This window comes from Malurus melanocephalus, unplaced genomic scaffold (assembly GCF_030028575.1).
Source record: "Malurus melanocephalus ecotype Western Australia unplaced genomic scaffold, MMel_1.1 scaffold_713, whole genome shotgun sequence".
Classification (NCBI taxonomy): Eukaryota; Metazoa; Chordata; class Aves; order Passeriformes; family Maluridae; genus Malurus; species Malurus melanocephalus.
The window spans coordinates 176680-196735 of record NW_026623945.1 but is presented as its reverse complement, the minus strand read 5'-3'; the positions used below and the strand labels follow the sequence as shown (position 1 = coordinate 196735).

Below are 20056 nucleotides of genomic sequence, written 5' to 3'. Positions count from 1 at the left end.
TCATGGAATCGTGGAATAGTTTGGGTTGCAGGGACCCTTAAAGATCATCTTGTGCAGCCCCTGCTGTGATCAGGGCTCTGATCAGGCCCTCCCTGGTGTGCGGGGCTGAGCTGTGTCCTGTTTGTGGGACCCAAGGAAAGCACAAATAACCCCAGCAGCAGCCTCACTGGGAGGCTGTGGGAGCACACAAGGCAGGCAGCGTGCTGCACCCCTGAGCAAACCAGCTCCCATGGCCCTCAGTGGCTCTGGCAAATGTCACAGCATTGGCCTGGCCTGCAGCCAAGGGACCTCGCTCCCAGCTTTGCAATTCAAATCCAGGTTGGTTGATAAGGGCAGAGGAAGAGGCAGTGGGGTGTTAGTAAGTTCCTGTTGGCCAGTGGCTGTGTTCCCCCAGCCCAGGTGGGCTGTGCTGGGAGCCCTGAGTGTGGCAATTCTACAGACACTGTGTCCTGGGCAGTGCCGCTGGCACAGGACCCCAGTCCACCACAGCAGGGGCCAGTGCTGGAGTGGGAAGTGCTCACACTCTGCTAGTCCTGGATCCACAGGGATGCCCCCAGCCAGGGGAACATTCTTTCCACTCCATGTGAAGCCCCTCATGTGGCATGGTGTGCCCATAATGTGTGGTTCAGAGTCTCTGGCTGGTGCCTCCAGAGGCTGCCAGCAGCGCTTCCCCRTGGGGACAGTTTTGTCCCCACGTCACTCTCAGCTGCCTCCAACATGGAGRCACTCATTTCACCTCTGGCTGACCAAGCTTTTTTTAAATTAATTTGTTTATTTATTTAAACCAGCATCTTGGACACGGGGCACTCTGTGATGATCCTGATATTTATCCCAGCTTCTCCCACCCTTCACCAGCAGCACTGTTGTTATTGTGGGAACAATATTGTGGGAATTATCTGTGATGCAGGGAAGGTTCTGGAGGGACTCTTCAGAGCTGAGGGCACGAGCTTGCGTCCCACAACCTTCTGTWATCCTCTGCCTCCTCGTACTGATCTTCTCCCTCTCCTTTTCCACAGCTGGGAGACGGAGGAGCTGCGCTGGGAGGACCCTGTCCGCAGGATGTTCTCTCCACCAAAGAACTCCCTGTGAGCGGCGATGATGACAGTCCCGGCGGGACTTCGGGAAGCACTAACATTTCAGTAGCCCAGCACCCGTGGACGGCCTCTTACCCCTCCTTCTCCAGACCCCGCCCTCCCACCGCTCACCGGAATGGTGTATTAACCAAGAGGAACCCTGCTTCTTTCCTCCTCACCCTTCCATTTTCGGCAGCTCTGGGATTTGTATGGCAGCAGCGTAACCGTGGAGAGGCCGGGGTATCACAAACTTATGGATTTTGATAAGAGAGGAGGGAAAGGGGAGCTGGAGGAAGGTAAAAGGATGTCCAAGACAGGTGGAGGAAGGAGTGGTCATGGAGGCCGGGGTGCTGGAACCAACTCGGGAGTCTTAATGGTGGGTCCCAACTTCCGTGTCGGCAAGAAGATTGGATGCGGCAATTTCGGGGAGCTCCGTCTAGGTGAGAAGGGTCATCTTTGTCCTCGCTGTACCCACTCGTGCTGGGATTGCCCTGGCATCCTCCTGCTGCAGCRGGAGGAGCTGGCACAAGCACGGCCCAGGCCATGGGCACACACAATGCTGAAGCATTGCCCCTTGCAGGCAGCCCTTGTTCCTTCACAGAGGTTCCACTTCCTTAATCCTTTCACACTGTGCTTGATCTCCCAAGGCCCAGCCCAGCCCCAAGGACTGATTGCAGAGGAGTTTCCCTCTATCCTTGTGCCTGTCACTCTCTGGGTCTGTCAGGGAGAATGTTACTGTTCGGTTCTGTCTCTTATAAGAGGAGATTGAGGTGTCCCCCGAACACAGGAACACTCGGTGAGGAATGATTCAGGAGATCCRCTGTGTGCTCACCAAATCTCACCCCACTTGTGCTCACAGTGCTTCCCTTCCCCTGTGCCTTGTGAAGAGGGGATGGAGCATGGGGGTCTGAGGGGTGATCAGTCTGCTGGGGCAAACATTTGGGGAGGAGAGTACCAGTTTTAGCCCAGCTAAATTCTCAAACAACTGTTTGAGAGACTCTCCGRAAATGTTTTGCAGGGCAGAGAAAGGGAGGAATAAAACCCAAGGACCTTCCATGGTTGCTTTCCATTTTGAACCAAGTTTATCAGGAAATTTCTCAACCAAACTCCTGGTTTGGAGAATGGGGAGGTTGCTCTTCTCCCATGACTGGGAATATCCCAGGAGACCTGCAGCAAAGCTGTTAACCCTTTGCTTGGCATCAGGCAGCTGGGAGTGGTCTGGCAGTGCCAGGCACCTCTGTGCCAATCTGGATGTCTCCAGGAATGTGTCAGGGTGAAGTCTCTGCCAGCTGTAGCGTTGTCCTTGGCTGTGAGTGCTTTGGGAAGGGGCTCATGCCCTGGGAAGAGGGCAGAGGGGTTGTCCCCAGAGCCTGTGACAGCCACGGGCCTTGTTTCTCRGTGATATTTTAAGCAGCGCCTTCTCAAACCGAGCTCTGAGCTAAACCTGCCCCGACCGTGGGCCCGGGGAGGAGCTGTGGCAGCCCCGGCTCGGGTGGGGTCAGTTCCCACCACCCTGTGTGGGGAGTTAATGTCAGCCCTTCCCGGCGTGACAGACTGGCTGGTGCCAGGCTCGCCCGCCTGTCCCCGTGCTTCTCGCGTAATTGCAGAGCTGGGGAAACGCTCTGGGCMAAATCCTGCCGAGCAGTTCCTGCGCTCTGCAGCAAAGGGTCTGTCCCTCCCAGTGTCCGAGCCTTCCTCCACACCCGGGGCTTGTGGAAGGAGAGGTGTTTGGGGATTTTACCACACCAGCTGCTCCTTTCAGTGCCCTGGAAGGATGTGGACATGATGTGTGTGCCAGCGGACAGAGAGCCCTGAGCTGTGCAGGGTCCACCTGTGTCCTTGCACTCCCTTTTCCCTGCTTGCCAGTGAGCATCCCACAGCAGATCCGTGTTTCTGGGTGGGCTGGATCCCAGGATGGGCTGGATCCCAGGATGGGCTGGATCCCTGGTTTCTGGGTGGGCTGGATCCCAGGGTGGGCTGGATCCCAGGATCCTGCTCGAGGATCTGGGACCGCATTGCTTTGCTGTGCTCAGCGCTGAGGGTCAGCATGACCCCCCCGCCTCAGCCTCCCCCTCGTTTTCCAGGGGCAGCACCGAGGGGACATGAGTCTCACATGGATCTGAGGAATGTGTCAAACTGACAGCCAGGCTGCTCCGAGCAGAGCTGCTGCAGGGACCTGGGAGCAGTTGGGCTCGGTTTGCTCGTGGCTGGAGGGACAGCAGCGAGCTCTCGCTCCGGGGCACCRCAGTGGTCGATTCTCACTGTGAGARTTTGTCCTTGCCACCAGCAAGAGAAGCTTCCAGTCCCTTCACGTGGCTGTTTTGCTCTGTCACGCCCTGCAGTGCCTGCCCATAACATGGTACAGGCCTGAGCACAAGAACTCATCGCAGCAGTGGAAGCCACAGCTATGTGGCTTCTCTCCTAAAATCACATCTCTCTTCCTTAGGTGTGCCTTCGAACTGCATCAGGGCTCAGGAATGCTTTCAGGATTTAGGGATTCCTCCAACTGCAGATGAATGGCAAAGGACCAGAGGGCTCCTGCTGTGAAGTGGTGGCATGAGCAGGGAAAGGATTGAATCCTTTCCCCTGGGAGCAGAGGATTCAGTCCTCAAGGCTTTAGAGACCAAACTGTAGCTCAATGTTTAAACCTCCCAGATCATCTTTGGCCTCTTTCCTTTCATAACAAGGGCCAGGAGATCTTGCAAAAACATGCCTGGAGGTGATTCCTCCAACTTCCAGGGATGGGGATGGAGGAAGGGGAGATTGTCTTCCACAAAAAGTTGCCACTTTGCCCTATTTCTCCACCACACTGAGAGGCACATGGTGATCTGTCCTTTGGGTGCCTCAGCTCAGCTACCCGAGGTAGATATGAGTGTCCACCCATGTAGGAGGTGTTCAAAATCAAAAGTGATCTGTTTAAAGATGAAATAGAAAAGAAAAATTGGCATAAGGCRTTTGTGGGAAGCCAGAAGGGGAATGACGCGGGCAGGAGTTGTGGCTGCCAGCACTGTGCGCTTGGATCCTGCCTCTCCACGTTCCTGCTGGCCTTGGCATCCTGGGCAATGCAGGCACGTGGTGCCAGTCCCAGTGTGGCATTGCTGCCRGCCAGTTCTGCACTGGACCAGCGTGACTGGAGAGCTGGGCTGGCAGCTGGAGCTGGGGGGCTGCCCCAGCCCTGTGGCACAGAGGAGAAGGTTTAGGATGTGCAGGTGCTGGGTCCTGTTACCTTTTCATGTCCTGGTGCCTCACCCCGAGCTGCTGAGTGCCCCCTGCCAGCATCCAGCTGTGGTCCAGTGCCAGCCCAGCTCCTGCAGGGCCTTTCCAGCAGCCTCCCTGGGCAGTGCCCGCTGCCTGCAGCTCCCCGAGCTCCCCCTGCCCATCTGCTGCCCACAGCCAGCCCCACTCGGTGCCAGGGTGGGACCCTGCCCTCTGAAACACAAGGCAGCACATGCTGTTGGCAATGGGGTGACTGGAGTGTGGCTGGTGGCTTGTGTGCCCCGAGCTGCAGCCCTGCCAGCTCTCTGCCAGCTCCTTACCACTCCCTGCACCCCAGGAGCAGGGCCAGCACGCTCCCAGAGAGGGTTTGTTGGAGCAGGTGCCGCTCAGGAGTGCTTGGGGTGGGCTGGGGTAGGGGGAGAGGAGGAAAACCCAGACATCAAGCGGGAAGGTCAATCTGGAACCCAAAGCTGGGTGCTGTGCAGCCCCTCAGAGCCAGGAGCTGCCCTTTGTCCTGCTGTGCTGCCTGAGGGCCCCTGAGCCCAGCCCAAGGCTGCTGTTCTGGCCAGGCTGTGCCATGGAGCTRCCCCAGGGCAGTCTCAGCCTAGAGCAGGGTGCAGGGGAGGATTGGGGCCCTGGCAGTGGCTGCTGCTCCTGCTCTTCCTGCAATAAACTTCTGCCAATGTGCTTTTTGCAGCTTTTCAGTGCCCAACCCTCTCCCCTGCCTGCTGGGTGCATTGCTGCTGGGGCAGAGGGGTGGGCACTGAAAAGCTGCCCCTTGGAGCTGCAGCGCCTGTTTTTCTTCAGAATTAAAAGTTGGAAATTCATTGTTTTTGAAAGTAAACTGGGGATTTTGGAGGGCAGGACACAAGGGGTGGGTCTGTGTGCGGTGTGTGGGTCAGGGCCATGTCSCAGCTGAGGGGGACGTTCCTGAGCTCTCCTGAGCTGTGGCTCTCTGGCCTGTCCTGCAGCCTCCCAGGAACGCATCAGGAGTTACTTGGGACCACAAAAAGCACCTTCTGAAAATGTGTCTGGGGTCAGTGCCCTGCGTGGGACACCCTCCTATCTTGGGCTCCATTGAGATGTCCCTCTGAGCTCCTGCAGTGTGGCCATGGGCTCAGCCACCAACCCAMCACGTGCTGGAGGTGGCACACGAGTGTCTTGGAGGCTTTGGGAGAGAGGAACCCACACAATTCCTGCTGCTCCTGCCTCCCTTGCTGAAGGCTCAGGAGTGTTTTTCCTCCTGGTTGTTTAGAGCCTTCTCTTGAGGAAAGTCAAGCTCTAAAATGACTTTTTTCTTCTAAAGATGTCAAACCCCAGTGCTCCATGGAGCTGTCATTGCTTGGCCTAGTGCCTCCAGTGTCAGTGGAGCTGCAGTGCTGGCAGTGCTGCCCCATCCCCTGTTCCTCCACTGCACTGCCAGGGACTGGGAAGCCAAATTCCCATCCTGGTGCCCAGGCACAGCTCTGTGCTGCTGTGCCACAGGCCAGGGGCAGTGCCAGGCACAGGGGAAGCCTCAGTGCTTGCTTTTCCCCTCACAGCAAGGACACTGAGGGGTTGGAGTGTGTCCAAGGAAGGGTCTGGAGCACCAGGAGAGGCTGAGGGAGCTGGAAAGGGGCTCAGCCTGGAGCAAAGGGGGATCAGGGGGGACCTTGTGGCTCTGCACAACTCCCTGACAGGAGGGGACAGCCGGGGGGGTCGGGCTCTGCTCCAGGGAACAGGGACAGGAGGAGAGGGAACGGCCTCAGGCTGGGCCAGGGGAGGGTTAGATTGGAAATTGGGAAAATTTCTTCACTGAAAGAGTTGTGAAGCACTGGAACAAMCTGCCCAGGGCAGTGGTGGAGTCACCATCCCTGGAAGTGTTCCAAAAACGTGTGGATGTGGCATTTGAGGACATGGGCTGATGTGACCATGGTGGTGCTGCTGGTTGATAATTTCACTTGGTGACCTTAAAGGTCTTTTCCCACCTTAACAATTCTGTGATTCTGAGCTGCTGGATGGGGACCCAGCTGGGAGCCCATTGCAGAGCCCAGCTCCTCCCGGGCTGCTGTGATGTGCAGGAGCARGTGCCACATCCCCGGGGAGGGGACAGCAGAGAAAGCCACGTCCAGTGTCCAACGGACCCCAGGTCTGGCYGCCTGCTCCTGCCTTCAGCCCCACTCTGACCCCACAGATCCTGCAGCTGCTGGCAGCTGSATTCAGAGGCACCTCTGGCACCAGGCAGGGCAAAGGCCCCTGCAGCAAATATTTGCTTTCTGCCACCCATCTCACCTTTTTCTCTTTTATTTCCTTTCCAAAGCACCTTTTGTGCTCTGCCTGCTCGAGTGCTCCCGGGTGCTCCCTGGGCTCGGGCACATTTTGGGTGTCAGAGTTGCCCCCTTGTGAGCACTGGGCAGAGCAGGCAGCTCCAGGAGTTGGAGCAGGGAGTTCCCTGCTGTGGAAGGAATCCTTCCTCCTTGCTCTTTTCTTTCCTGTTGGTTTATTAATCTCATGGCAGGCCACTTCTGCTGTTTGCCTCTTTTTTAATTCGGAAGGGGAATCAGAGCGTGGTGGTTTGACCAGTCCCTGCTTTCTCTGCTCCCCATATTGTCCAGCAGCTGTGTCTGAGCCCCTCAAGGAAAGGCTGAACCAGGGGAGCATCACGTGGGCTCATTTTTGGGCTGGGACAATTCTGCCAGCTCCAGAGGCTCGTTGCTGGTAGCTGTCTGTGCCAGGGAGCCACAGGCTCCAGTGTGGTGGGGACAGGACAGATGTCACCTAACAAGGACAGGGTGGAGCTCTGCAAGGACAGCCCTGCTGGGATTCTCCTGCCTCCATCCCTTCTTCCTCCCAACATTGCTGGGGATACTCCTGCCTCTGTCCCTGCTCCCTCTCCACTGTGCCGAGTCCCTTTTGCCGTGTCCCTTTGGCACTTTCCCTGCCACGTTATTTTTTCCCCCATCAGAACCTGCCTGACCTCAGGGAAAATCCAGCTGTGAGTTTTTTGGTTGCTGCCCTGAAGGCAGCAGTAATTGTTTTGGACTGAATTGCAGGGCCCTGCGGGCTCTCTGGAGCCGTGCACAGGTCGGGGAGTGTCCCAGCTGYTCCCAGGAAATGCCAGCCCACGACGGGACAAACCCCCCGGATCTGGCACACGCTGCGTTCGCCAGACGTTCCTCCCTCCCTCCCAAATCCCCTCCTCCCTAATCGCTGTGAAGGATTTGCTTCGTGCAGAGGCAGAGTGGCTTGGCAGAGGTCCCCTGGGATGGCAGAGGGTCAGGGAGGCAGCAGCACTGAGCCCCTCCTTGGCTGCAGAGCCCGTCCCTGGGAGGAGCCGCTCCGTTAATATCTCCCATTCATCCGTGTTCCCGTAATCCTGCCGCCGACTCTGGCGCTCAGCAGCTGGCTCTGATGTCACCCGGGCAGGATTTATTGCTGCTTCAGGTGGAGAGCAGCCGCCGGAGCAGATGAAATCTTACGCCAGGAGGAGCTTGTTCCCTGAGCAAATTGCTTGGAGAAAATCCGAGGAGACAGATGCAGCTCCATCGGATCCGCACATGGCAGGCAGGGGCATCGCTGGGATCGCGTGTCTGCTGCCTCAGAGCGAACCTGCTGCCCTTAACTCCCTCCTGCCCGGGCTCCCSAGGGCTCTGACCCGGGGAACACTCAGAGCTGTTCCTGCACACCTTTAATCTTTGCCCCTGTGGGCCTGGGCAGAGGTGGTGCCGTGCCACACCTCAGGTGTGTCCCCTTTCCCCCCCTGGTTTTGGGGGGATGTGGAAGCACCCCGAGCTCAGCCTTCCTGTGGTTATGTGTGTGAAAAGTCCTGTGTGGGTGTTGAGCCCTCCAGGAGGGCATGCACAGGGTGCTGGGTGCCACGGCTGCTCCTTCAGCTCCCCTGGCACTCCCTGCAGCCTTCAGCTGCTCCTCGAACAGTCTGGGCTGTGCCATGGGGCTGCTCCTGGCTTCCCTTGTGCCCTCGGGTGGGCAGCAGCATCTCCCCACACACATGTGCCATTCCCAGCAGTGACCTCAGCCCTGGGGCAGAGATTTCCACCTTTCAGACCACTGCCAGCTGCCCTGCTGCTCCTGGGGGCCCTTCCCTGCCACCCTCTGCAGGGTGCCCRCAACTCAGTGCCCCCCGAGTGTGGCCATCCCCCTGGAGCCCCCTGTCCCTGTTGGGCTGTCTGGAGAAGCAGCGAGTCCCAGCCTTGTCCCAGCCTTGTCCCTGCCTTGCCCAGTCACATCCCCTCTGCTGGGCATCATTACCGGGCGTGTCACAACTCCCCGCAGTGGGTTCTGCTCCTTCTCATGCCTTGAGGCCCCTTCAGGTGCTGGGGGAGCTGCAGAACCTGTTCAGTATGTTTTTAAGCCCAGGAGCCCTTGGGGATCAGCGGTGGGGGTGATGCAGGGACTGCTTTCCATTGCCTTTTTATGTCTCTCCCTGCAGGAAAGAATCTCTACACCAACGAATACGTAGCTATCAAATTGGTGAGTGGCTGTCACCCTCCGTGGTGGGGCTGGGGGATGTTCAGRCCCTTGGGAAGGAGGGTTTTCCCCCTCCTTGGGTGTTGAGGCGGGTGGAGCTGGTTGGGATGTGGTGGATGGGTGGCAGCTGGGAATTGGGGGCAGGCTGGGAACCTCACACATCACTGCAGATGGGGTGAGCTGGGTCTGGGAGGAAGAGCTGATCCTGCTGCTCCCAGTCCTCACCTTGGCCTGTGCTGTGATCAGCTGGTGCCAGCAGCAGAGAGGGTGGCCCCAGTGACACTGTTCCCATTAATGCCCATCCCAGCCCCTGGATCTCTCCAGATGGGATGATCTGTCTCCCATTTGGGCTGATGTTCTCTCGTCATCTGAAGCTTCATCTCCATTTTATACCAGTTGTTCCCAGCCCCAAATGCTCTCAGTCCAGTTGCTGCCAGCGTGTGGAGGAGCTGTCTGACACCCAGACCCCCTGAATATCCTGCTCCCAGCTTAACTTCTCCTTTCTCTCCTCCAAGGAACCCATAAAATCTCGGGCCCCCCAGCTGCACCTGGAGTATCGGTTCTACAARCAGCTCGGCAATGCAGGTACGGGGCCGGGCTGAGCTGCCCTGGGGAGCTTCCACAGAGGCTTTCCCTGAATGTGACTCTGCAACTTCACTCCCAGCTTGAGCTCCTGCCCATCTGCTCCGCAGGGAGGAGGGGCTGCTTTTGCATAGAAGCTTCGTCTAATCTTTGATCTCTTGATTTAGTTCTTTCCCCCCTCCGCCCCCGCAGCAGAGTCAGGGATGCAGATGGAGCTGCCTCCTTCCCCCTGCTGCCCAGAGCAGAGCCAGGCTGGCTGTGCAGGAAGGGCAGTGCAGGGCCATCCCCTGTCCCTGTTGGGGACACAGAGCTGTGACAGCGTGGCCCTGCTGCAGCCCTGCACAGCCCCTGCTCYGTGTTTTGCAGAAGGAATTCCTCAGGTTTACTACTTTGGCCCCTGTGGGAAGTACAACGCCATGGTGTTGGAGCTGCTCGGACCCAGCCTGGAAGATCTCTTTGATCTGTGCGATCGGACCTTCACGCTCAAGACCGTCCTGATGATCGCCATCCAGCTGGTGAGTGCAGCTCCTCCRCCTGCCCTGCAGCCCTGCCCAGCTCACCTGGCACCCCTGGCTGCCCTGAATGTGGGCACCGTGCTCAGGCATCCCATGTGGAACAGGGCAAAAGGAGGGAGACAGTGCCCGGCATGTTGAAAGAGGTGCTGGCTGCTGCCACATCCCAGTCCCTCATGCCAAACCTCATCCCCTCCCTGGTGAGGGAGAGTTCACCATCCCCCTCACCAGCCGCTCTGTGAGCCCAGACAGGCATCTCTGTGTGCCCAGTGCCTCTCCCTGTGTGCCCAGAGCCTCTCACTGTGTGCCCAGAGCCTCTCACTGTGTGCCCAGGGCATCTCCCTGTGTGCCCAGAGCCTCTCACTGTGTGCCCAGAGCATCTCCCTGTGTGCCCAGAGCCTCTCACTGTGTGCCCAGGGCATCTCCCTGTGTGCCCAGAGCCTCTCACTGTGTGCCCAGAGCATCTCCCTGTGTGCCCAGAGCCTCTCACTGTGTGCCCAGGGCATCTCCCTGTGTGCCCAGAGCCTCTCACTGTGTGCCCAGAGCATCTCCCTGTGTGCCCAGAGCCTCTCACTGTGTGCCCAGGGCATCTCCCTGTGTGCCCAGAGCATTTCCCTGTGTGCCCAGGGCATCCCATTATGTGCCCAGGGAATCTCCCTGCATGCCCAGAGCCTCTCACTCTGTACCCAGAGCCTCTCACTCTGTACCCAGAGCCTCTCACTGCACTGCCTCCCAYGGTGCAGCTGGACTGGGGTGGTCTCGCAGGGCAGGAGGAGCTGATCTGCCCATCCCTGGGGCCGGGCCAGGCCGAGGGGAGCAGGCATGAGGTGGGTGGAGCAGGAGGGTGCAGGACACGGGCTGGGTCTTTGCCCTGGCACTGACATCTCCTTCTGCCCCAGATCACACGGATGGAGTACGTCCACACCAAAAGCCTGATCTACAGAGATGTCAAGCCAGAGAACTTCCTGGTGGGGCGGCCGGGCAGCAAGCGGCAGCACACCATCCACATCATCGATTTTGGCCTGGCCAAAGAGTACATTGACCCCGAGACCAAAAAACACATCCCCTACCGAGAGCACAAGAGCCTGACAGGGACAGCGCGTTACATGAGCATCAACACCCACCTGGGGAAAGGTGTGTGGGCACAGCAGCCTGCCCAGCTCCCTGGCTGGGGACAAGCTGCCTCTCCTGCTCTTCAGGGTGCTGGCAGGACACGTGGGGTGCTGCAGGATCTGGGGGCGACAGGGACAGTGGCTGTAGTGGGAGCTGACCCGTGTCTCTTTGTCTCTGTGCAGAACAAAGCCGCAGGGACGACCTGGAAGCATTAGGGCACATGTTTATGTAYTTCCTCCGTGGGAGCCTTCCTTGGCAAGGCCTCAAGGTAACTGCCCTGCTGCCCCTGGGCACAGCTGCCTGCGGGTCTGGCTCTGCCCTGGCATGGGGAGAGGGAAGCTTTGGCCCCTGGGTGTTGGAGGKTTGGCACTCCACCAGCTTTGAGCTCTGTGCAAGGTCCTTGCTGTGCCATGCAGGTGTCCCTCTGTCCCCTACTCGGTGGAGGTCCCAGCTGCTCTCACAGTGGCTGTCCTGGAACCCTGGGCTTTGTCCTCCAGACCTGCCCTGGTGGGGGAATTCCCTGGGTTCCTTGGGAAGGAGTTCCCTGGGAAGGGGGCTCCAAGAAATGAGACACCRTGTGACAGCACCCAGTACCTTCCCCTCCCCTGGGGCGGTGCCTGGCCCTCGCGCTGACCCTCCTGTCCCCACCAGGCTGACACGCTAAAGGAGAGGTACCAGAAGATTGGKGACACCAAAAGAGCCACCCCGGTGGAGGTGCTCTGTGAGAACTTCCCAGGTGAGAGCGCTCCCCAGCCCAGCCCAGCCCCAGCCCTGAGCCCCCATCCCCTGCCCCGCTGAGCCCCGTGTCCCCGCAGAGGAGATGGCCACGTACCTGCGCTACGTGCGGAGGCTGGATTTCTTCGAGAAGCCTGAYTATGACTACCTGAGGAAGCTCTTCACAGATTTGTTCGAGAGGAACGGTTACGTGTTCGACTAYGAATACGACTGGGCAGGGAAACCTCTGGTGAGTGCTGAGGGCCTGGGGCAGYGGGGCAGGGACCCCAGGGAGCAGGGCAGGGGGGTTGGTGGCAGCAGCCAGGGAGAATGTGGCTCTCAGCCCTTCCTGCCATGCACTGTGCCCGAGGCATCAGCTCCACCCTCCTCAGCAGTCACCAGCTCCAGGCTGGGTTAAGGCTGTGACATGGGAATTKGAGGCTCCTGGAGCCAAGGAGATCCCAGCAGCCAGGCTGGCACCTCCCTTTCTGCCATGGGCACCCTCCATGGGCTCACTGCAGCCAGATAGCGAGTGTGGAGCTGCTGGGGTGAGGTAGGGGCTGGATCAGGCCCTGGTTCTGGGGGATTTTTCATGTTTGGCTGGAGGTTGGCTCTGGCCGGGGGGTGTTGGGAGGGCTCYGTGCTGTGCTGACATTGTCCTTGTGTCCCCAGCCCACCCCCATTGGCACGATGCACAGCGAGGTGCAGGTGCAGCCCCCGAACAGAGACAAAGCACAGCCACACACCAAACACCAGGTGAGCACTGGCATTGCCCAGCTGGGGCACGGGGCCATGGGTGTGGGCAGCTCAGGCTGCAGCTCCAGGGACCGGAGCCCAACAGGGATGGAGGCAGGACTGGAGCATCATTTTCCGTCAGTGCTGTCTGTGGCAAGAGTTCCCTCCTGCAGCTCTGGGTCAKCTCTGGGTCTGTGGCACGCTGGAGGCCCAGGGCAGTGGCAGAAGAGGGAGGAAGCATCATGGGGGCTGTACCACGACTGGGGGATGCCAGGCCTGGGCATCAGCTGGTGAGGGGCAGGGTCCAGCCTGGGGTGCTGGGTGAGGGCTTGGTGCAGGTTGAGCCATGATGATGTCCCCAGCGCCGTGTCCCCATGGAGTGACTCTGCTCTGTGGTGCCYTTCCATGRATGRGACAGTGACAGTGACAGTGACATGGGACAGGGCAGGGCAGGATTGCTGGGGTAGCTTTTTGCTCCGTGCTGGGGCTGCCCCTGCTCTGGGAACAGGCGGGGCATGGGGAGCCGAGCCCAGAGCTGTGTGGGGAAGGGGACGGGCTGCCCAGAGCTGCTCCAGTGCTGTGGCCTGTCCTGACCTGGCACAGGACATGTGGCTCTGGCACTGCTGCCACCGAGGGCAAACCTCATGCATTCCCATCAGTCCTGTATAGACCTTCATCCTCCCGAACCTCCCTGGGGGCAGAGCAYCTGCAAAGGGGCTGGAGCCAGGGTTGCAATGCCCTGTCTTCCCCAGGCTGCTCCTGCCCAGCACAGCCAGCCTGGCACAGCCCTGGCTCTCACTGGCAGCCCTTCATTAGAGGGAGGGACATATCTTCAAATCACCTCTGGCTCATTTCTGGAAACTCACTCCCAGCAGGGTCTGCTCTCTGYCCCCAGCACGGGGAAATGCCATGTTGGACATCCCTTCTCCAGMGCACAGAGCTCCTGGAGTGTGGGAGCCGTGTCCAGCCTGGGGACACAGGGTGTCTCTGCAGCCATGGGGAAGTGCTGTGCTCACCGGGGAGGGGCTGGCTGTGGGGCAGCTGTGCCCTGGAGGAACAGCACAGCTCAGGCCACACCAAGAGCCACGCAGCCCTGGGGACACGGCGTCACCTGGCCCGGCTGTGGCTCCGGCTCTGCTGCCCCAGTCCGCTCCCAAATACGGCCACCAGCCCTGCTGGGGCTGGCCCTGCTCCGTGGGGTGGCCCTGCATGRGGCTAGCCGTGGAGGGGTGTGTGTGGAGGTGGCAGGGGGACACAGACCCCYGTTGTCACCGCAGGGACCGCTCTGGGAGCCACCGGGACGGTGCTGCACTGGTGCCCTCTGCAATCACCAACTCGAGCTGCTCYGGTCATGTTTTTGCTTTTGCATGTCTTATTTTCTCGACTCCCTTTGCCACTTTTGCCGCCCCTTCCCTCCACTTCTCCGTTCTCTTCCCCATTCTCCCTCTTTTCTTTTGTTTCTTTTCATTCTGTTCCTCCTGCCTGTCGCGAGCAGCCGCCCGAGGGGACGGAGTTGTGGGATCCTCAGGCCGGTGGGCAGCCTGCCGAGGAGCCTTTGGGAGCTCACCTGGCAGCCGGCAGGCTCGGGGGGTCTGTGCAGGTACATGAAACCACGCGCCTGGGGCAGGGCGGGAGCGGGAGGGAGCGGAGCCACCCTGGGGATCAGCCCCGCTCCCCCGCCCCAGGGCTGCACATCCCGGGCTCCTGCCCCGGCTGCAGCACGTGCTGCCCGTCCCCGTGGTGCCAGGAACGCTCACGGCTCACAGGCGAGGCTGGTGCTGCTTCCCGGGGCTGCCAGGGGGAATTAGAGGGCAGTTGGAGATGGATGGATGGACAGAGATGGATGGATGGATGGATGGATGGATGGATGGATGGATGGATGGATGGATGGATGGATGGATGGATGGATGGATGGATGGACAAACAGAGATGGATGGATGGATGGATGGATGGATGGATGGATGGATGGATGGATGGATGGATGGATGGATGCCATGCTGCAGCATGGCAGCTGGGTGGGCATTGTTTGCCCCCAGTGCTGTTCGTCTGAGCAGGGACTTCCCTGCACCTCCTTGACTGGAGTCCAGGCTCCAGGCCCTGCTTCCCCTCCCTTCCCGGGCGTTCCTTGGCCATGTTCGTGTTCCTCGGTCCTGCCTTGGTCCTGTGCTCGCACCGTCAGCCCCGTGCTCGCCGCCCTCGCCGCCTCCCGCCCGCTGCCGCTCAGCTCCCCTCGGCCTGGGGGTCCCTCCCGCGTGGATGGTGGGACATCCAAGCTGGGTCCCCCGGCTGGGCCTGCACTGCTTCCTCTGTCTCTGCTTCCGTTCCCGCCGCTCTTGCTCGTTCCTGCTGCTCTCAGTGACTCTGCTGATGCTCGGCTCGGGGCTTGGACACAGCTCCTGCTGCTGTGGTCACAGGGCCGGGCACTCGGTGCTGCCAGGCAGGCTGTGGGGCCGGGCACTCTAAGGGACCCACTCATGCTCTGCCCCGCTCCTCCTGTCCCTCATCCCTCCCCGCTCCCCGCTCTGCTCTGCAAACCCTCCTGCCCGCTCCGCCTGTGCCGGCACCGCGGGGGTGACGAGCAGGGCTCTCCGTGCTGGTGTTGGGGACTGCAGCCTGACATGGYCCTGCTGGCTGGGCACTGGGATGGCAGCTCTTCCATGGGGCTGTGAGAGGCTGAGGCTCCTGGCCGGGGCCAAACAGCTTGAAGAGTTTGGCCAGTGCGTCCCCAGGGAGCTCCTGGCTTTGCCTGTGGGCAGCAGGCACAGGATGGCCGTTCAGGCACCTCCTGGTGGCTTTGGTGACTCGATGTCCTCCTGGCCCCGGCACTGTGGCTYACCCTGCTGCCCTGGTGAGCGGGCAGGAGCTCAGGGACACCTGAGCCCACAGGGCGGGCACAGGGCTGAGTCTTGGGGCCAGGAAGCAGAAGTCGTGTCCGGATGCTGAGCTGTGGGAAGGGCTCTTTGGAGCTGTCGRCTCTCTGCCCATGCTGGAGCTGGCTGCAGCATGGCCCTCTCCTGGTGGGATGTGCAGGGGCTCCCAGGAGCTGGGATCCTCCTGGGGCTGTGGCCAAGAGGCTCAGCCCTCTCTGTGCAATGGGGCTCTTGGGGAGAGCTCAGCACCGAGGCCGAGCACCAGGCTGGGCAGGGGCACTGTCCTGCCACCGAGGGCACCTTGGTGCTCCCGGGCAGAGCCAGGTGGGCTCTGGGGCGGCTCTTCTGCTCTGTGGGGAGGGGAAGGGCTGCAGACCCCCGGGCTGCCCCTGCTGACTCTCGTGTCTCCCCAGGTGATGAGCTCCACCAATGGAGAGCTGAACACAGACGACCCGACGGCAGGACATTCGAACGCCCCCATCACAGCCCCCACCGAGGTGGAGGTGACAGACGATACAAAGTAAGACCCCAGCCCCGCTGCCCTCTAGCTGGGGCTGGGCTGGAGGAGGGGTCAGCAGCTGCCCTGGGGTGCCCTGTCTGGTGCCCTCCAGGGAGGAACAGCCCAGCTGTCCCCTGGCACCCTGTGAGTGATGTCCCTGCAGGGCCACCACCACCCCCAGCCTTTTCCACCTCGCCCTGCCCAAGGCTCCTGCCCAAGGGGCATGGAGGGATCTGCTCCTTCTCTGGAGGCCCTGCCTGGCCCTGGCTCTGGCCACGTGGCTGCCCTTGTGTGCCATGGCCAGTGTCAGTCACCATTGTGCCACTTGCTGTGGCAGGTGTCACTTTTGGTGGCCATTGTGGTGCTCCTGGCCCAGCCCCTGCCACGTACCAGGGGCACTTCCCAGAGTGGCTCTGCCCACATGGGGCTCACTAAGGCACCAAGGGGTTTCTGTCCCCCCTGACCCCGGTGCCCCCCCTGCACCCTCCATGCCCCGGTCCAGGTGCTGATGGATCCCCTCTATCCCCAGGTGCTGCTGTTTCTTCAAGAGAAGGAAGAGGAAAACCACCAAGCGTCGCAAGTGAGCTGCCGGGGCCGGGCGGAGCGGCGAGCGATGGCTCCTCTCCCTCTGGCCGTGGCTGGATCTTGACCCGCGGAGCCAACGGCCCCTCGGGCTGGACGGGGACGGGGGGGCCGGGCCGGACGGGCTCCCCCAGCGCCCCACGCGCAGGTGGGGAGCGGGGCCTCCCCAAACTGCTTGTCCTTTCCTCCGCCACTCGTGGCCGTTTACTCGAACCAAGCCCAACTTCGCTGAAGTTCCTGCGTCCGTCAAACAGAAAAAAAGATAAAAGAGAAACAAACCCACGACGTCACTTGCTTTGAGTTTATAACCGGTCTGAAATGGGGATCAACTACAGACTCTGACCCGTCGCTGTCAGAAGAAGACGAAGACAATTTCGAGAGCAGTGGGCTAAGGAGGAATATTTTTTTTTCTGTTGCTTCTTTGTCTCTTAAGTTAATTTAAAGTGAGTCTCGGTGCAGAGTGCTGAGTCGTCAGTCTTTGACCGTCATCTTCAGTGTTACCGAATTCTGCTCTTCCTTCCGGCCCCGCCCCGCATCCCCCGCCGGGTCCCCCTCGGTCAGTGACGAGCGTTGGGCTCCGGTCCGGCCCCGGTCGGGCGGGGAGAGCCGGGGGCGTGCGGGGCGGGGAGAGGAAACGCGTTTACAGTTCATTTACGATGCACTTTTGCGAGCAATACAGGCGCCGTCCGGTCCCGCCGGGAGCAGGTCCGAGGCTCCCAGGGTTGGGGGACACAGGGACAGGGACGGCCGAGACCAAAGGGACCCATGAATGGCGGTGGCAGAGCAGGGAGGGGGRGCAAAGCAGCCTCGTCTCTGGTGCTGCCGTGTCTTGGGGCTGGATGTTTCCACGACAGCTGYAGGTGCGGGCAGGGGCAGCGCTTGATCGGCCTCGTGGTTTTACAGCCCGAGCCCCCCGAGGCCCCGCGGCTGCTCCCGAGGGGCCGGGACCGGGCCGGGCAGGGCGGGGAAGGGAAGGGCGTCGGGGTGGAGCGGCTCTGCCAGCGTGGAACCCCCACCATGGCACCCTCCCACCGTGGGACCCTCCCGCAATCCGGGGCCCCACCTGCCCCGGGTCAGGGGAAATGGAGTTTTTGGAACTGACACACACAGACACCCCCACACCCCCCTGCTCCTCGCCACCCCCAGGGCACTGCAGCTCCCCACCTGAYTGACCCCGTGCGCTGTCGTGTGTATTGATCGTGACACTTTGGGGGGGGACACACACTTATCTTTACCAAAACCCTGTTGTTCTGCCCCAAGAGAGGGGCTGAGGCTGTGCTGGGGGGGCGGGGGAGGGATGGGACCATCTGTGGCTGCTTCGAAACATTTGTCCAAACTGACCATCTCGGGGGGGGCTGGAGGCCCGGATTGTGGAGGGGCTGGCGGGGCGTGGGGGTCTCCCGTGGGGCCCTGGGGAGGGCACTGTGCCAGGGCGCCTCTTCATCCTAAATTCGGGATTGACCCCGGCTTTGGCTCGTCCGGGCTGCGGCAGCCAGGGCAGCCCCAGCCGCTGCTGCGTCCCTGGTCGCGGCGGGAAGGGGACGTGCAACGTTTGACCTCGTGTCCCCAGCGAGGCGAACAAACGAATTTTTAAAATCGCCTTAAAATTTTCACTGGAAGTGGCCCCTTGTCAGCGCGTCGGCTCAGAGCAGCCCCGGGGGAGGCCGAAGAGGAGCCGCGGAGGGGAAGGGACGCGGCCACGAGGGTGTGCCCGGTTCTGTGCACGCACCCTCGGCCGCCGGGGCTGTGGCCCGAGCCCGGGACTCTCTGTCCTTCCAGCGAGGAGTCCAAATACTGCGATTGTACGTGAGAGCGTTTGTTCCATTGCGAGTTTAGTTACTGCTTTAAAACCAAGTGTACAGAAACGGCATTTCAATTTCTCTGATGCTTCCTGGAAGCCATAGAATTTAGGGGCTTTTTTTTTAATAAAAAAAAAAAAAATTAAAAAAATCTTTAAAACCCAACCCGTTCTTCTGTGCTTCATTGTGTGGCTCTCAAGGGAGGGAACACTGCCCAAGCACCCGGTTTTTGTTGGGGGCTCCCTCATCCAGCCCCCACAGCTGAGGTTCACAGGGCAGAGGAGCTGCCTTTCACCCCATAGCCTGGACTGGCCCCTGCAAAGGCTGAGACAGCTTTTAGTGAGTTTGTCAAAAGCCTCCAATTAGGGTTCAAGAAATTCAGTTATAAAATGACATCACACCGATCAGAGAGGACCCACCCACCAYCCCCTCATACCCCAAGGGTTTGGGCTCCCCAGCACTGACTCCTTGCTTGGGGATTCCTGAGGATCCAGCTCATCCCACACCCCATGGATGGGGATGCCCTYGGCTGGGTCCAGATTTTCCCTCCACCATTCCAGTGGCCATCCCTCTCCTCCAATCACCAAGAAACTYCATAAAGACAACCTGGATGTCTTTATTGTTTTCCTATTTACAAATCACAAAGCTGGCCAAAAGCAGAGTGTGAACACGGGACGAGAGCATTGGATACATTCATCAAATAGCACAGGAGCCGGGCTGGGCCTGCTCTGCTCGGAAGGTGACGTGGTACAACAGAATGGCTCATACTTTTGGGAACAGGCATGTCCAACAAGGAATTACATTCATCTATCTACAAAAGCCAGAATTGCATCAAACTGCGGAAAAGCCGTAAGAACAGAAGTTGCTCAGGTGTAGTTCAGAGTTTGACTCCTCTCCCTCTGTGACAGGACGAGCTGCCAGACCTGCCCCATGCAGGGAGGGCAGGAAGGTGGGACTGGGGAAGAGAATTCACGTAACAAAATAATGAGAACAGAACTTCCAGGGAAGAGCCAGCGGGAGGCACCCGCTGCGGCTGGGCAGGGCCAGCCCCAGCCCTGCTCTTCCCAGAGCCAAGTGCACAGCTTTGCTTCTCTCAAATTCCAATTATTCCACTATTTCCACCTGTACCTGGCACCCCAAGGTGCAGAACCCAGACCAGACTCCCTGGGGAAGGCGCAGACCCTGCGTGCCAGCAGTGAGAGGGGCGGACAGAGTCAGGGACATCCCACTGGACACAGAGCCTGGGCTGTGAATCCATCTCACAGCACTGCGTGCATTGCACAGAGCTGGGCTCAGCACCAACTCAGGGACCCAGGGCTGGGGGTTTCTTTTCTATTTTTTTCAGTACTGGCCATATTAGAACCATCCCACCCTGGTGCAGGCTGACAATACACAGCTCACACCATCTCCCTGGGGCACAGAACACACTCTGGACATCTCAAACAGCTACTGGTGAGGAGGTGCAGGGYGTTCCCAGGGGGCTGCTGGAGGAGGAGACTCCGGGCAGCACAGCCCYAGGATCCCAGCTGGGCCAACAGGAGGAGGAGAAGCCTTGCTCCAGCCAAGGACGACCAGGTTTCAACTTCCAGCAGTGAAATCCAGTGGCAGCAGTTGCACAGAGGGTGGCAACGTCTCCAAGTGCTGGAGCAGGAGGTCAGAGAAGGGGCTCTGAGGCACCACCACCCCAGGCAGTCCCGAGCAGACTCCAGTCTCCTTGCCAGCCTTAATTCCAGCTTCCTCAGCAGAGCAGGGGAGGAAGAGTCTCGCTGTCTTCACCCGTGGGCAGTGAGGGTGGGGCTGGTCAGGCAGCCCAGGACCATCCACCCACTCTGTGACAGCCACGGGCTGAACGGGTACAGGGGGTGTCTTCAAGGTCACTGAGCTCCACAGCTCA

General features: G+C 60.1%; 1 protein-coding gene across 1 annotated transcript; it reads left to right on the top strand.

The window, feature by feature from the left end:
• The first annotated feature begins 1016 nt into the window (after positions 1 to 1016).
• Positions 1017 to 16819, top strand: CSNK1G2 (casein kinase 1 gamma 2). The gene is made up of 11 exons (XM_057384508.1): positions 1017 to 1513; positions 8719 to 8759; positions 9272 to 9341; positions 9705 to 9853; positions 10750 to 10984; positions 11146 to 11231; positions 11615 to 11699; positions 11779 to 11927; positions 12350 to 12433; positions 15696 to 15802; positions 16311 to 16819. Exons 1-11 carry the CDS (start codon positions 1327 to 1329, stop codon positions 16363 to 16365), a joined length of 1248 nt encoding a protein of 415 aa, XP_057240491.1. The 5' UTR covers positions 1017 to 1326; the 3' UTR covers positions 16366 to 16819.
• Positions 16820 to 20056: the final 3237 nt, after the last annotated feature.